This window comes from Botrytis porri (genome assembly GCF_014898465.1).
Source record: "Botrytis porri strain MUCL 3234 chromosome Unknown BPOR_018, whole genome shotgun sequence".
Classification (NCBI taxonomy): Eukaryota; Fungi; Ascomycota; class Leotiomycetes; order Helotiales; family Sclerotiniaceae; genus Botrytis; species Botrytis porri.
In genome coordinates, this window is record NW_024066092.1 from 739,066 (window position 1) to 754,947 (window position 15,882).

At 40.6% G+C, this 15,882-nt stretch overlaps 6 protein-coding genes across 6 annotated transcripts; 3 read left to right on the forward strand and 3 right to left on the reverse strand.

Moving 5' to 3' along the window:
• Positions 1–2,263: 2,263 nt before the first annotated feature.
• Positions 2,264–2,987, reverse strand: EAF01_010957 (uncharacterized protein; the record flags this gene model as incomplete). Its single annotated transcript, XM_038919214.1, has 2 exons — positions 2,264–2,422; positions 2,508–2,987. 2 exons carry the CDS (start codon positions 2,985–2,987, stop codon positions 2,264–2,266), a joined length of 639 nt encoding a protein of 212 aa, XP_038765497.1.
• A 1,744-nt stretch (positions 2,988–4,731) lies between these two features.
• EAF01_010958 (uncharacterized protein) lies at positions 4,732–8,497 on the forward strand (the record flags this gene model as incomplete). The annotated part of the gene is made up of 9 exons (XM_038919215.1): positions 4,732–5,002; positions 5,054–5,593; positions 5,644–5,914; positions 5,973–6,213; positions 6,264–6,661; positions 6,713–7,061; positions 7,114–7,733; positions 7,810–8,127; positions 8,197–8,497. 9 exons carry the CDS (start codon positions 4,732–4,734, stop codon positions 8,495–8,497), a joined length of 3,309 nt encoding a protein of 1,102 aa, XP_038765498.1.
• Positions 8,498–9,272: 775 nt separating this feature from the next.
• Positions 9,273–10,050, reverse strand: EAF01_010959 (uncharacterized protein; the record flags this gene model as incomplete). Its single annotated transcript, XM_038919216.1, has 3 exons — positions 9,273–9,555; positions 9,633–9,737; positions 9,821–10,050. The coding sequence occupies 3 exons, from the start codon at positions 10,048–10,050 to the stop codon at positions 9,273–9,275; spliced, it is 618 nt and encodes a 205-aa protein (XP_038765499.1).
• A 980-nt stretch (positions 10,051–11,030) lies between these two features.
• EAF01_010960 (uncharacterized protein) lies at positions 11,031–11,423 on the forward strand (the record flags this gene model as incomplete). The annotated part of the gene is made up of 1 exon (XM_038919217.1): positions 11,031–11,423. The coding sequence occupies one exon, from the start codon at positions 11,031–11,033 to the stop codon at positions 11,421–11,423; it is 393 nt and encodes a 130-aa protein (XP_038765500.1).
• A 1,244-nt stretch (positions 11,424–12,667) lies between these two features.
• EAF01_010961 (uncharacterized protein) lies at positions 12,668–14,147 on the reverse strand (the record flags this gene model as incomplete). The annotated part of the gene is made up of 5 exons (XM_038919218.1): positions 12,668–12,825; positions 12,878–13,419; positions 13,478–13,524; positions 13,606–13,823; positions 13,955–14,147. 5 exons carry the CDS (start codon positions 14,145–14,147, stop codon positions 12,668–12,670), a joined length of 1,158 nt encoding a protein of 385 aa, XP_038765501.1.
• A 577-nt stretch (positions 14,148–14,724) lies between these two features.
• EAF01_010962 (uncharacterized protein) lies at positions 14,725–15,331 on the forward strand (the record flags this gene model as incomplete). The annotated part of the gene is made up of 3 exons (XM_038919219.1): positions 14,725–14,774; positions 14,989–15,153; positions 15,211–15,331. 3 exons carry the CDS (start codon positions 14,725–14,727, stop codon positions 15,329–15,331), a joined length of 336 nt encoding a protein of 111 aa, XP_038765502.1.
• Between the last annotated feature and the right edge of the window lie 551 nt (positions 15,332–15,882).

Genomic DNA, 15,882 nt, shown 5'->3' on the forward strand with positions numbered 1-15,882 from the left:
ATGACATCATCTCATACTCTTTCACATACGCGTCGATACAATACAATTTCGATTATGGTTCTCGGGGGAATTGAGATGGGCTTATGTTACTTTTGATAGTCTCTCTAGACGGTCTAGCATGCTGTTTACGGCAGGGTTTCGCCCGTTCATGATTCGTTGCGTGAATCATTCATTTCGACTTTCGATGGCGTTTTCTATCACACTCTGGTCTCGACATAACGATACTTTCCACGAAGCAAAAACTTTTTGATAGTCTATACCTCTGCTTTTGCTTTGGTGTGTAAGACAGTCTAGCATCCTGTTTACGGGAGGAGTTTTCCTGGAACATTTATTGTTTTGTAGCGACATTTTTGATACCCCGCGGTTTGGGATTTGTGAAGGAGGATCTCATGATTAATGGCATGCATGCATACATTACCTTTTTGTCTTTTTTGAGCAAACCTGTTTAGCTTGTTAGCTGGTTGGCGTTTCATGGGTTTTTTCGCCCTGGTACTAGACGGGTTGTCTAGAGGGTTGAGGGATGGTATGGATTGGGGATGTGGGATCACGATCGAGCAGTTGTGTTTAGACGCATACATAGCATACGAGTGAAATTATATGGTCGTGGACCTGATTTGTAGTATTTTTGATGTTTTTGATTGTTGTGAATGTGATGTGATGTATTTTGAACTATTGGAGAATGTGTAGTATGATTGGAGGAAAGTTCAGTTGATGGTAGATTAATCATGGTTAGAGGAAATAGATAATCGACTAGCTGGTGGGCAAGTGTCATCTGTCTTTTTTCTATATCATATCACATCATGTTTACGTACGTACGTACGTATGCATAAAACATTCTTGCATCTTGGATTAGTAAAATGAACCCGTACCACCGCTTTGTTTCCATGCGGAGGTTGCTGTTGAATTATTTGATTGTTTGATTATTGATATCTAGTGAAGTACTCGAAGCGAAGTGGGGGGGGGGGGTGATGGGATGATGGGATTTGGTGAGAGATGGGAGAGATGGGAGAGATGGGAGATAATAAAAGGATGAGAGTTGAGAGAGATACTGGAGAGAGGTGGATGGTTAGGGAGGGTATAGGAGTTAAGGGGGTTCTTGAGGAGTGAGGCGCAAGGTTATAAATTATAGAAATGATTTCGGATACATAAATCTAAGTAATGATTAGTCTTATTGTTATTGCTCTTCATCCTTCTTCTCCTTTCCTTTTCTTTCTCATATTTGAGTCGCAAGAGACATCATCTATTTGGATATTTTATTTATTGATAATTCTAGGGATATTAAATGCCTATTTAGTAGTTAGGGAAATGGTGTGAGTATTGTAATGTTAGTTTTTGCTCTTTTTCTAAAAGGTGGATATGTGAATAGGGGTGAAGATGAGTGGATAGGAGAAGGAGGAAGGACTTCTTCTGTGTTTGTATTGTATTTTGTTTTTGTAGTCTAATGATAATTTATAGTACTAATATACTACTACTAGGCACTTATTAAAATCACGCCTAAAAAGCCATTTTATTACTTTTATTATAGATAAAATCAATAACTTTAATTAAATATTTTTAATTAAATTTTAATATATATATTATTTTAACATTAATAGTTAATGAAATTATAGTAATTAAAACACATACTCTTTCAATTCTTTTAGATTGTTAATTATATCATTTAAAAATCTATTTATAAAAGTTTATGATTTTCGCTTATTTTACTAATAAATTTTAATATTTTGAAGATCTTTTTTTCTTTTAGTTTTAACTTATTATTCTTGAATATAGAAAATTATTAAAAATAAATTATATAATTTGTAACAAATTTCATTTTGATTTTAATTTAATTACACAATTATTTATATAAACTATTGGTTTTATAGTTTAAAAATTAGAAGTATATTTTGTAAGTTTTAATAAATTTTGATGTGATTTTGATAAGTGACTAGTAGTAGTACACGATGACTATAAATAGTAAGATACATCGATTCTGAATGAGTTCTAAGCATTTATTCAATAAGTATCTCGGTTTATATTATTATTTATAAATTCTATTTACTGATCATCCTAAGAATATCAATCAAGGAAAGATTGCGGATACTATTTATCATATTAGGCTTTGCTATTTCTTCCTTTGAATGAAAACTAGATACATCTGTGGGCGGGAGTAGGAGGAGGAATTTCTCCTTTGTTTGTGTGACATTATTTCATAACTACCTGTATTGAATCTATTTTTCGATCTCTACTTCCATTTCCATTTCTATTTCTACATCTAAATCTATTATTTACAAATCCAACTCATCAACAATCCCAAAAACACTAACCGAGGAAATATATTAAACTTCACAACATCAGTCTTCACCAGTTCCTCCTTTCCCTCAAAAATAAACATGGGTGGGCGGGGATGGGTGGGGAGGGAGGAGGAACTTCCTCTGCGTTCCTAATATAATGTTTATGTTGTATTTTGTTTTTGTAGTTCAATAAATATTATATCAATTCTAACCCTAAATCCATCATCCACAAACCCAACTCCCCAACAACCCCGCAAACATCAACCAAGGAAACATATTAAACACCACAACATCAGTCTTGATCATTTCTTCCTTCCCCTCAAAAATAAACAATCCCCACACAATACAAAACGCAAACGGAACGACGAAATCATGAAATTTCTCATGAACCCCTCGTTTGTAAAGTCGGAAGAGTAGAATGACGGGGAGGAGGAGTATGCTTGCGTTTAGGAGATTCGATATGAAAGGGTTTTGGGGGCATGTGAGGAAATTTGGTGTGAGGAGGAGTGCTTGTGGCTGGGATGAGGTTAGTGGGAGAGGAAAGAGGGGATGGGAGAGGAAAGAGGAACTTGCGAGGAGACGCGGGTAGAAACGGTTGATGTTACGGTGGCTAGATATGAGGAGGGAGGAGAATGTGGTGAGGAATTCGAGAGGTAGGGAGGGCATGGAGGAAGATGGTGATTTGGATGAGTTAGTGGAATGCGTGGGATGCATGAGTGATGCTGTGTGAGAGATAGATTGAGGTAAGAGTTGACTTGAACGGAGTCGAAGAGAGTGAGCATATGAGAGGTGGATTGTGGTGCGAGAAGACTTGGACGGAATTCTAGAGAGTGGGCGTTTAGGATAGATTAAGTAAATGATATCGAATCGCTGAATGCTGGTCTAATGGCCATTGATGATGGAACATATTCTCAGAAATCCACTGGGTTATATATGTGTATATGTATGAGAATAATAACTGGGTAAAAGGATTCTTGCAATCTCACGACAACCGCTGTGGTATAAAGAGCTCACGCTTTTGTATCGAAAGGTATATTCGATAAAAGAAGAAGCATCCAGAACCATAGTTCAAGTAAAGCGGTGTCATGACTTGAATTGTAAGGATGTTCATCCTTTATTGATGTATGTGATGGTGGTTTTTGGACAAGTTAAACTGAGTAAGTATTAGATACCTAGCTATGAAATTCGTAAATTTTTTGATAAGTTTGTCCTTGTTATTGCTTTGTATCATACGACATGTAGTATTGTTGTGTAGAAGCATATAAATTCTAGTTGGGGAACTCCATCTACCCCAGATTTAGCTGATATGAAGTAAAACAAATACATATTACCTCAAACTAACGTTCCAAATTACGAAAATATCTGCTTGATTCTTCCCCAGGCTTCTGCAGGAGTAACAAACGCCGAGGTTGCACGGATTTCCAGATGCGGAAGGTACAGCAAACAAATTACACTTCCCAACAATACTCAGCAAGATTGAAAAAAGTCAAGGTCTAGGGAGATTTCAAAATCCTTCAAAAAATGTATGAGGTATTTCATGATAGAAGGAAGAATGGAATTTTTCTCATGTATAGTAAAATGAAGTTTTGCACGTTTTTGATAATGGGATGTTCGATTGGGACAGGGGGCTTACTTCGGTTAAAATCATTGGTCGGGGAATCTTCCAGGGGATCTCTTTCTTTTCTTCTAATATGAGGCATTTTCCAATATCCAATGCATTTTCCAACAACCGCCAAAAAATTTCATTGATAACTCGAAACTATAAGGGAAATGAAATTGAGAATTTTAGTAAGGAAATCGAGGGGCTGAGTCGCTCGCTGGAAACTGGGAATTTTACATTAGCAAGTGCAAATTGTAATATTCATAATGTAATGCTACAAACAGCGGGATGTTTGAGAATTCCAATCAGGCTGCGTGCCAGTTCTTTGGTCTCCATACTTCGATGGATCATATGGGTATCAGCCGCTTTTTTTCTTTGCTTTGAAAGTATTCAACTTGTTGATTTGTGGGGAGTTAGTATGAGCGATTTATCGTCATGTAGTTTATCCATGACGCATAGCAAGATTCTATCAAAAGGCGGAATGCAAATGTGATAGGGGATAATTCCTATTCTGGATGCATTCACTACCTACTTACGTCTAATCTCGAGTATCTTTTCAGCTTAGCTGTCCACGGGTCTGTCAGCCCTTTCGAGGTGGAAAAATGATGAGATGTGATCAGATGAAATGGGGGTCTCTACTTTTGTCCAATATGCATATATTGATCCCTTCGACTGAGCGTAAGAGTATAAGTTCATAAATCTCTTGACATCTTAGACATTGAGATAGGGTATCCTATCTTCTGCGCTCAGCATCACCCAATCAAGTCACTTTCCTCATTCTCGACTTCTCATCGATTACCTGCGCATAGAACGATTTCTACCACACACAACCCCTTAAGTGGTGGTTACTTGACAAAGATGTTAGAAGATGGAGAAAAAGAGCAATTTCATCGCCGTATTCATTACGCTGATGTGGAATCTGGATTCAAAGTCTCGTCACCTCTAGAGCGAAGCAATTCTAGAGTCTCAACCGATCATGATAGTTTAAGTATTCGACCTCACAGGCGTTCATCAATTGAATTATCATCGGCACTTCCTATCCAATACAGAACGGTCTCGTTCCAAATTGCAGGATCCCAAGAAAAAAATGCCGTGGAGGTACAACTCGCTAAAAAATCAGCAGCAAAAGGTTTGTGTTTCCATACTTGAGTTTATATCACGATGCTGACATTTTCTTAAGCACTTGCTGATCTGGATTGGCATCTAATTACACCGGATGAAGTTCTTAAGCGCCTATCAACATCGACATCTCAAGGTCTTTCGAAAGAACAAGTAAACCGAAGACTATCGCAATATGGAAAAAATTCACCATCTCATCCTCCAAATCGTCTCTTTCAAACTTGGTTCGGTTACTTCTTCAAAGGCTTTGGATCCATTCTCCTACTCGGTGCTATCCTCGTTTTTATTTCCTGGAAACCTCTCGGAGACCCGCCTGCACAAGCAAACTTAGCACTCGCAATTGTTCTCCTAGCTGTCTTTTTCATACAGGCAGCTTTTAATGCATGGCAAGATTGGTCTTCATCCAGAGTCATGGCTTCAATTACTACTATGTTACCTGATAATTGTTTTTTATTGAGAGATGGAGCTCGTGTCACTGTTATTGCCAACGATATTGTTCCTGGAGATGTTCTTTATATTAAAGCTGGTAATAAGCTTCCTGCTGATGTACGATTTATTGAAATGTCTTCGGATGCAAAGTTTGATCGTTCCATTCTGACCGGTATTTTCCCCAAATCTTCGCACGCTTCCTGATACTAATTGGTAAATTAGGCGAGTCACTTCCACTTTCTGGAATGGTTGACAATACAGATGAAAATTACTTGGAGACAAAGTGCATCGGACTTCAAGGAACTCATTGCATTTCTGGAAGTGGCATCGGTATCGTCGTTGCTACTGGAGATACGACAGTCTTTGGAAGGATTGCTCAACTTACCAACACCCCGAAAACTGGTATGACTACTCTTGAGCGAGAAGTTTTCAACTTTGTTCTTGTAATCGTTGCTTTTATGGTAACCATGATTGTTCTTGTTATTATTATATGGTACGTCTATCACATAATTTTTGGTACTTGCGGAATCCAAAACCTGATCCATATATAGGGCAGCATACTTGAGAAAATCATACCCTGATTGGATCAATGTACCAACTCTGATTGTTGATTGCGTTTCTGTCGCCATTGCATTTATTCCTGAGGGTCTCCCTATTGCTTTGACGGCATCACTTACTATAACAGCAAATCTCATGCGTAAGAATAAAATTCTTTGCAAGTCATTGAAGACGGTGGAAACTCTAGGTGCAGTCAGTGTCATCTGTTCAGACAAGACAGGTACTTTGACAAAGGTATGTCTGTTTCTTTAAGCCTAATTAACTCAGAGGCTAATTCTGTTCAGAACAAAATGTTTGTCACAGAATGTTGTATAGGAACATACAGTATGACTCCACAATCGGCCAAAGATGAGATGACTTCAAGTGGTCGGAACAATACTGCGATCTCTCAAATGAGATTAATTGCTGGACTTTGCAACTCTGGAGAATTTGATGCCGGTACAATGCACCTACCACTTTCCGATAGAAAGATCAACGGTGATGCTACTGATCAAGCTGTGTTACGATTTTCCGAGTCACTCGGTCCTGTCTCTGAACTCCGAAACATGTGGCGGAAAACTTTTGAACTGGCTTTCAATAGCAAGAATAAGTTCATGGTACGAACATTGGCACTCACTGAGCCCGAAGGCCGTTCTTATGCTCTTCCTAGCGAAGAAGCAACAAGTTTTGCCTCGGATGATACGTAAGATACCACCATTCAGTGAGAGATCCTGACTAACAATGTTTATGACAGCCTATTAACCATCAAAGGTGCACCGGATATCTTGATCACTAGATGCTCAATGTACACCACCATCGACGGTAATTCGAAAGCTCTTGACGAAGATGTACTTGAGAAAATCGACGAAATTAAGAATGGCTGGTCGGCAGAAGGCAGACGTGTCATTTTACTAGCACGAAAGATTGTCAAGAAAGACGAGTTGAAAACAACTCCAGATTCAAGTCACTTCGAAAAAGAAATATCATCCCATGCACGATCTGGTCTTACATTGGTAGGCATCCTCGGTATTGTGGATCCTCCTCGTGATGAAATACCTTCTGTCGTATCTACTTTGAGACGAGCTGGAATTCGATTTTTTATGGTAGGAGTTACATATTCATCTCATTCCATGAAGTATACTGACATAGTAAAAGGTAACTGGAGATTTTGCTTTGACTGCTCAAGCAATTGCTACAGAATGTGGAATCGTCACCAATCCTCCAAACATGGTAAAAGATGTCTCTTCCCTATCACGAATTAAACTCGTTTCCGAAACAGCTTCGCAGTCCGAAAATGAAAGCAAAGACATTGCAATCACTCCACAAATAACATCCATCGTTCTAAGCGGACCGGAAATAATCACTCTCAATGACAGTCAGTGGGATCAACTTTGCAAATACGACGAAATCGTTTTCGCCCGCACAACACCCGAACAAAAACTACGAATCGTCCGTGAGTTTCAAAAACGTGATGAGATCGTTGCAATGACTGGTGACGGTGTTAACGATGCACCTTCTCTCAAAGCTGCTGATATCGGGATTGCACTTGGAAGCGGTTCGGATATAGCGATTGAAGCTGCAGATATGGTTCTTCTCGAGTCATTTAGTGCTGTTGTCGAGGCAGTCCAATATGGAAGAGTGGTCTTTGATAATTTGAAAAAGACAATTGCGTATTTATTGCCTGCGGGATCATTTTCGGAGTTCTGGCCAGTTATGACGAATGTGGCGTTTGGGTTGCCGCAGATATTGTCTTCGTTTTTGATGATTATTATCTGGTACGTATATACTTCTTTCACTATAGCCCGTTCTGCACTTTTTAGATACCAGTATCAACTAACAATTCACGAAAAGTTGTTTTACCGATTGCGCTGCGGCCACAGTCCTCGCGTACGAAACCCCTGAAGCCGATGTTCTTCTCCGCAAACCGCGAAATACCAAAACAGACAGATTAGTCGATTGGCAACTTATTCTCCAAGCGTATGGATTTATCGGTGTAATTGAAACAGCATCTTCATTCGCAATGTCGTATTGGTATTTACAGCGTAGCGGAATCCCATTCACAGATCTGTGGTTCAAATATGGAAAGTTGCCAGAGGGAATCGATCAGAATTATGCGAATGCGAGATTGGCCGAGGCGTCGAGTATTTATTTTGTTAATTTGGTGGTTATGTAAGTTTTCTCTCATTTTTCATTATTTTTATTCCCTATTGTACATATCATGTACTAATACATTCTCAGGCAATGGTTTAACCTCATGGCCCTCCGCACCCGTCGTCTCAGTATCTTCCAGCATCCTCCCGCTTTCAACAAGGAAACGCAAAATCTATATATTTTCCCTGCGATTCTATTTGCATTGGTAATGGCGATTTTCTGGCTCTATATCCCGCAGTTGCAAAGTGTGTTGGGAACGAGTCAAGTTCCGGTGGAACATTTCTTTTTGCCAGCAGCGTTTGGAGTGGGTATTTTGATATTGGATGAGGGGAGGAAGTGGGGAGTTAGGAGATGGCCGGAGAGTTGGATTGGGAAGTTGGCTTGGTAAGGGGGGGTGCTATGGATGGTTGATTTGGGATTAGGGAGGACAAGATGCGATAATAGAATAGTAATTGATTGAAAAGATTTTCTGTATTGTGTTATGAGGGACTATTTATTTAGTGATTGGAAATATCTAAACTCGTGCTCCTCAGATCGCATATGCACCTGTAAGTTGTACTAGTACAAGATACACGACTACAATCAAAATTCAGCATGAAGTGTCTTTCCAGTAGGTAAACCGGTTCATCAAGCTGAATACGCAAGCTTTGCGTATCCACGATTCTCCTCAAAAATATAATTCGCTTATCCAACACATCAACCATACCATACAACACCAGTCAAAAAAAAAAAATCTCGCATTTCAATTGAATAGCTACATTATGAACCTTAGTACTGAAAATCCAATCGTAAATCCCGCGCATAGACGGACTCTGTTCCGATCTCTTATGCGCCAATCCAATCCAATCCAATCCAATCCCATTAATACCCTCAAGTATTTGAACTAAAATCTCTAGCATCTTTTGATGCTATAAATACAGGTAGGTAGATAGGTAGATACAGGTAGAAAGATGAAGATATCTTTGAGCCCATAGACCCTGACAAATTAATAAAACTAAATTTCGCCCAACTCCTAACTTTGACTCCCCTATTTGGCACTGGAGTACTGAAATCTATTTGCCTGTACTCCTTCCTGTCCGCCGTTCCCTTAATTAACCCACACAGATTCCCTAACCCCCATCACGCAACCAAAATCTAAATTTCCCCTCCCCTGAACACGCCCCTCACGGTATATACCCCAAGCGTCTCGTGACCTCCGCCCACGCCCCCAACACTCCCCTGAACACCCCCTCCATCCCGCGTCTCAAAACCGGTACTCCATAAACCACAGCACTCACAATACACACCATAAGTTTCTCCGAAATGACGATGAGGAATGTTAATGCGACGGGAATCATGGAGAGGGCTTTTGGTGTTAATTCTGCGATTTGGGTTGTGGAGAGAGAGGTGCTGCGACGGAGGAGGAGAAATGCGAGGATCGTGAGGAAGATGCAGATTAGAAATTGACTGGTTGGGGGTGTTAGCTGGGGTTGTGTGTACGGGATGGCAAGACGTGTATGTATACAGGAAAGAAAAATACTTACACATTTCGCAATTCCCCATATCTACAATTACTCTCTGTATTACGCGAGAGAAAATGCTTCACCTGCAGATGTTGGAAAAAAAAGAGTGTCCAGAGGAAAAGCATTCTGTGATGGGTTTTGTTAGCTATACATAGTATATATAGAAAGTACGGTCCGTAGATAGTAGAATGAGAAGTGGGAAAACATACCCCAAGATGAAACACCCGCGAGATGTTTCATGCAGAGTGAGGATGTCGAACTGCGGAGCTGAGGGGCCGGAAATGGAGAGGGCGTAGATGAGGGCGAGGGTTGCGAGAGGTTTGGAGGTGTGGAGATGGAGGAAGAAGAAGAGCGGGGTGGTGAGATGGCGGAGTTGTGATTGGCGTGTGGGTGGTGGGTGGTGGAAAGGAAGGATTTCGTGGGAGGCGAGGGAGGCCATGGTTTTGGAGGAGTAATTAGTTGGGTCGGTGGTGTGAGAGGGTTGTGTGTGTGTTTAGATACCAGAGTTTAGACCTTTGGATAGCTGGGCTATCTTGTGTTTTGCGGGTGAAGAGGGGCAGTCGAGGCTCAACGGTTCATGCGAGGAGATAGTGAGAGTTGGATGACAGTGTTCTAGCAGAATGAGGTTCAAGTAGAATAGACTTCCAGTAAAGCGACGTAACTTTTGTTGGTGGGCTTTTAGTAGAATCCAGATCAGCAGAACACTTACCCAGCCTCTCGACTCCAAAATCCAGATTCGCATGAAATATTTAGCAATTCCTTCGCCTACAGGCACGAAACATAAAACCAGAAGACTTATCCAGTACAGAGATAAAACCGCATGAATCGCAAATTCAGTATCAAAAGAAACGGCAATGAAACGTATATAAGGAAGGAGGGCAAATCGACTTAAACGCCCCGGAGTCCTGGGCACACAGCCAAGCATCTCGAGCCTGGAATAATAATAATAATTGCAATGACTCCAAAGCTCGCACAGCCAAGATCCTAGCGAGGTGCTACAAAGGTATAAGGCAGATTTCGTGAACCTATAAGTAGACTCGCGAGCCAATGATCTCTGTGATTACACAGCCGGAGAGGTGTAACGTATGAAGATATATCTGCCCATCTCGCTCTTCATTTTCTGGTGTGGTTTTCGAATGAGGGAATTCATATAGTTTCCGAGAAACTTTTCGATCGACCACCGGTAAAAGGATTTCCGAAACCGTCTGATTGATTTGCGCAAAGGGATCTTTTGCATTCATGAAGTTTTTCGATTTTTTGATCGCGACGGGGTCGCTGATTGTTAGTACTCGCTGTGTCATGAGTCAATATCAAGAAGTGAGTGCACAGTACTCTTGCAGACTGCAAAACCCCAAAGCTAAACTCTCCTGGTAGTTCTGCGAGATATCGAGCCTTTCTCTCCTCCTCACAAACGTCACGATGCTCGAGTTTCCATCCTCCAGCCTCGGCCCAGTATCAGAGCTGGCGACTGCCATTTTCGTCTGCATGCCAATTAGCTTGATAGCATGGATTTATGACATTGGAAAACATGAGAAACTGCACGCTCCAATGGTCATTCTTGCGTTTGGTTTATCGGTTTTTTTCTGGGTTGAGTTTGCGGCTCCAGTGGAGATCTATCTCTTCGTTATATTCCCCTGGATGTTATTAGCGGGGCTATTGATTAGCAGAATACATGATGCGGTTTGGAAGATAGGAGATCTGTCGGTACCGGAGGAGAAAAGAGGCAGCGATTATATACTGAAGGCTTGCGGCTCAGTGGGGAATTATCAGTGTAGCATGGCGGCGGATTCATGCCAACGTGCTGGGGCGTAAATTCGAACTGGCGGGATCGTTATTATTTGTCACATCTAGTTCTCCAAAGGAATCTTTGGTGGTAGTGGGGGCTTTTGTCCACTTTTTTTTTTCTTAGAGGAAAGGAGAAAGTTTCTATCATATTTCATTTGTTTTTATATAGGGGGGAAACTCCAGTTCAACGGGACAAACTATTCTGGAACAGAAGGAGGATTCTCCATGTTCTGTTCCATTTTTTTCTTAACTTATATAACCCTTCCTTTTCATTTCGAGGTTGAATTATTGGGCGCGTTACTTTTCCTGTTCTAGGTTGAAACCATGTAACTATCGGGACAAGATTCCACCTAAATAGTCTTTTGCTACCACTTTAACGGAGTTCATTACGTGGGCGAGGAAAGTTGATGGCGCGAAATACTCTATCACAATACAGATAATAGAATTATAGTGTGAATTTCGCGGCCCGTCAAAGATACAACTTTCAAAAATGATTTCAACAATCGAGCCAGCATATTGGATCCGTCTTGGGATCATTCAACATATAATTCCCACTTGAATATCTAATCGAACTATAACAAAAGAATGGTTTGAAAAGTTATGTTCACGTGCAAGCCGACTAGCTATCCGAACTATCGGAAATTTTGCATGAAGAGCCTCATCAACCCGCCTTGCGGGCATCTGTGGTAATACAACGAGAGCTGCTCCTCCTGATTGCGTGTACTTTTCGGTGTGTCTTAAAATCCAGCGCTCGTGATAGATCAAATTTTGATATGCCAACCCGTATAGACTGCGGCTATTCGGTTCTTAGTAAAAGCAATCCATTCATTCTGCTGACTTGACAATGCATGCCTAGAAAGTACTTGACAGACTAGTTCTCCCGCCCATTTGTTGGCAATATTGCAGGTTGTTTCTCGCTGGTTACTAATGTCACCTCGGTAGTGATTGTTGAGTATTCATTAACGTTACTATCGAAAATATAGATCAAATTGACAAATAACACCATGAAGAAATGAAAGAAAGTATACTCAACGTCAATAAATTCCTCGAAAGCATACACTAGTATGAGCTAAAGATATACTGAACTCAATTTCATAACGATCCACAATGTCAATACACAGATGTATCTTTCGGAATTAATATTTCTCGTTATGAAAGCATATGATGATATTTTATTTTACAATTTGCTTCCGCTGCTTTGTCGCTTGCTCTGTTGTTACACTAATCTAAAATTCTTATCCATTTACCAGTTTCGAAACTTTCCACTCGAATTAATTTTCAAATACCTTTGTCTCAAATTTGACATTGACGGATTGAAGGCGATTGATGTATTTTTCACCCAAGAAAGATGGAGTGTAGATACCACCTGACAATTTGTGATCATCTCGAAGTAATGTAATTGCACCCTGAGCAATCAATATACCAGTCACTGCATCGTATTAGTTACACGAAAACATCCCGGACTATATTATGTCACTTACATCCATAGATTGAACCATCATAATATTGTCGACAGAAGATTCGTGGAGGATTAGCTTGATCATTGTCCGGTTTAGCAATAGCTCGGAACTCGACTCGATCAGACTTTGTTTCCTCTTTCGTTGCTCCGTCTCCTGGTTGATAAACATATTTCCTGGCAGTATGTCTGAAAATTGGAATTGCTAAAAATAGACCACCAAGAATGAGACCAAAATGTATCATCATACCAGTGAGATAATTTCTTGCTTTCATGTATTCCTCAACCTTGAAATTAGGACCATAGAACTGCTTCTCGCTAGATAGCCCCCAACTTCGATGAATGATAGCTAAATCGGTTGACCCTGCAAGAGAAGTGGTAAGAATTCCTAAATCCGGTACGACTTTAATTCCGGTAAGTTTGGTGATGAGAGATGTAGATGGGCGAACTTTTGGACCAGGTATTGGAGATAGAGCGTATGGAGTAAATGCACCTTTGAGTTGCTTAAGGTTGAATACTTCCAATAGTGTGAAAACTGTTTCCATGGTTCCCCCGGATGGTTTGGCTCTAAAAGATATTAGTCCATTGGTTTTCCAGACATTCCGCGTCAAGTGCTATAGCTTACTTCATCTCGTGTAAAGATACGATGACTTCACCAGTAGGTGCAGAGAGCTTTTTCCGAACAGCATCAACAGCACATCGAGTAATCAAATCAGATAGACCAGATTCAATACCACATTAAGGAATGAGAACCGCACCACTAGCTTTAGCGGCGCCTTCGTATTTCTTGATCATCTTAGCTACCCATGGTACTTCTCCTGTGACATCAAAATAATGTGTACCATTTTCGGCACATGCTTTAAAGCAATGTTCGCCGTGAAGAGCATAAGGGCCAACTGTTGCCAAGATGACCTTTGTCTTTTTAGCCAATGCACTCAGCTCCGCGTCATCTAGGTTGCAAATTTCAATAGCTATAATGAGTAAGTGTTAGTCAATCACGAGAAAGATAATACCTGTCGAACACCTATCATGTATCGCACGTGATATCAAGGGGTTGGTGGGTACACAAACTGTTTGAGTCGTAATTAAGAATCTTACACACCTGGTTGTAATCTATCCGGACTTAGAGACTTGCATTCGGCTGCAACAGCCTCCAATTTGCTGGCAGAACGTCCTGCTAAAGCCCAACGAAGATCTGTAGGTAAATGTGTGGCAATATGTTCCGCTGTAAGTTTTCCTGTGTATCCCGTGGCTCCAAAGATAACCAATTCGTACTCTCTCTCTCCTGAAGACATTGTTTTTATATATAAATGTAGAACGCAAGAGAATGGTGAAATACCACTCGATTATATGTAGTTGAACGAGATAGATGAAATGAATACTCTTAGTTGCAAGTACGGAGTACAATGTTTTACTATCATATCAATATCCGGTTTCCAGATCAATGATTCTCCCTACGTATGTAGGTAGGTAGGTGGGATATCATTCTTGCCGAGGTTCAACCAGGCTTTGTTGTTTGAATTCGTCATTTCCAAGCAAGAGAGCATATCAATTCGTAGTAGAAGATGCTCAAGATGAGTAGAACAGAAGAAATTATAGATGTGGTAAACATAATAACTTTCAATCTTTGTATACCGCAACTCCACCGTGATTTATAGAAAAGACTGTGTATGTAAGATTTTATAGAATGTGGAAATGTAATTGTAACTGTCATGTGACTGTCATCATTCTGATAGTTTCCATTAGGGACTAGCGTAATGGGGCTATTAACCGAATCCCACGACGAATTTGACCAAAATAATTCCCATCAAGTACATTGCGACAAATCTTCAATTTCCTCATCACCGTTCATCAACGCAAAATACCGCCAAGATGACAAAGAGAACCAAGAAGGTCGGAGTCACCGGTAAATACGGTACCAGGTATGCGATTATTTCAGCTCTACAAACTCTACACACCCAAATATCATGGGAAGGAAGAATCTGCAACTCTTAAACACATTGTTGAGTTGTAATGGGATCGAGAAATCTTCAATAATGAAGGAGGATCGACAAATCAATACTTGCAGCAGATGGAATCAAAATAAAAATAAAACAAATCAGCAAACAACTGGCTAATTCCTTTTTCCTCGAATAGATACGGTGCATCCCTCAGAAAGCAAGTCAAGAAGATGGAAATCACTCAACACGCAAGATACGTCTGCACCTTCTGTGGAAAGACTACCGTCAAGAGACACTCCGTTGGTATCTGGGATTGCAAATCATGCAAGAAGACCGTTGCTGGAGGAGCTTACACCGTCACGTATGAGCCAACGATTCGAATTAAATGAATACAACTTACTAACATATTCGACAACAGAACCCCCCGCCGCCGCTGCTATGAGATCGACTCTCCGCAGATTGAGAGAAATCGCCGAGGTTTAAATGGCTTGGGATGGATGTTTGTTTCTACGGGTTATTTTTTCTGCGGCACGGGATAGGTCTCACTTATGATATACAAGGGAAAAGCATCGCGCTGCAAGATCGATGCCGATATTCGATGAGACCGGATGAAGAAGAATGAAATCATACCCTGCCTCAACTTATGGTCCATACACAACGATTGCGAATTTGGTGTGAATGTGTGAAATTGGGTTCCAGAAGGATTAATCAAGATGTCAATCAACAATGACCATTAAGCGCCGAAGGAGGAACTTCCAGGATGCGTTGGCCACATGTCAAAGTGAAGACGTCAATTGCTTAACACAATTTCGATATAGCTCATTTCATGATCGAGTTGACAATTCCATTTATCCTCATTTTCGGACCCTCCGGTGGCTGTCCCATTTGTTTTGATCATAATGCTCTTCAAATAATTTACTTCGGCAAGCGCTAAAGCATACTAAATTGATACTGTGGTAGGTCGACCTGTCGATCAAATATTGACCGCATTTGTTTATGGCGTTGGTCATCACTCGGCCATCCGAATACATACCAAGACAAAAAGTACCTCAACTGCTGGATTAATTCCATCGTTTCATTGCCATCCCAC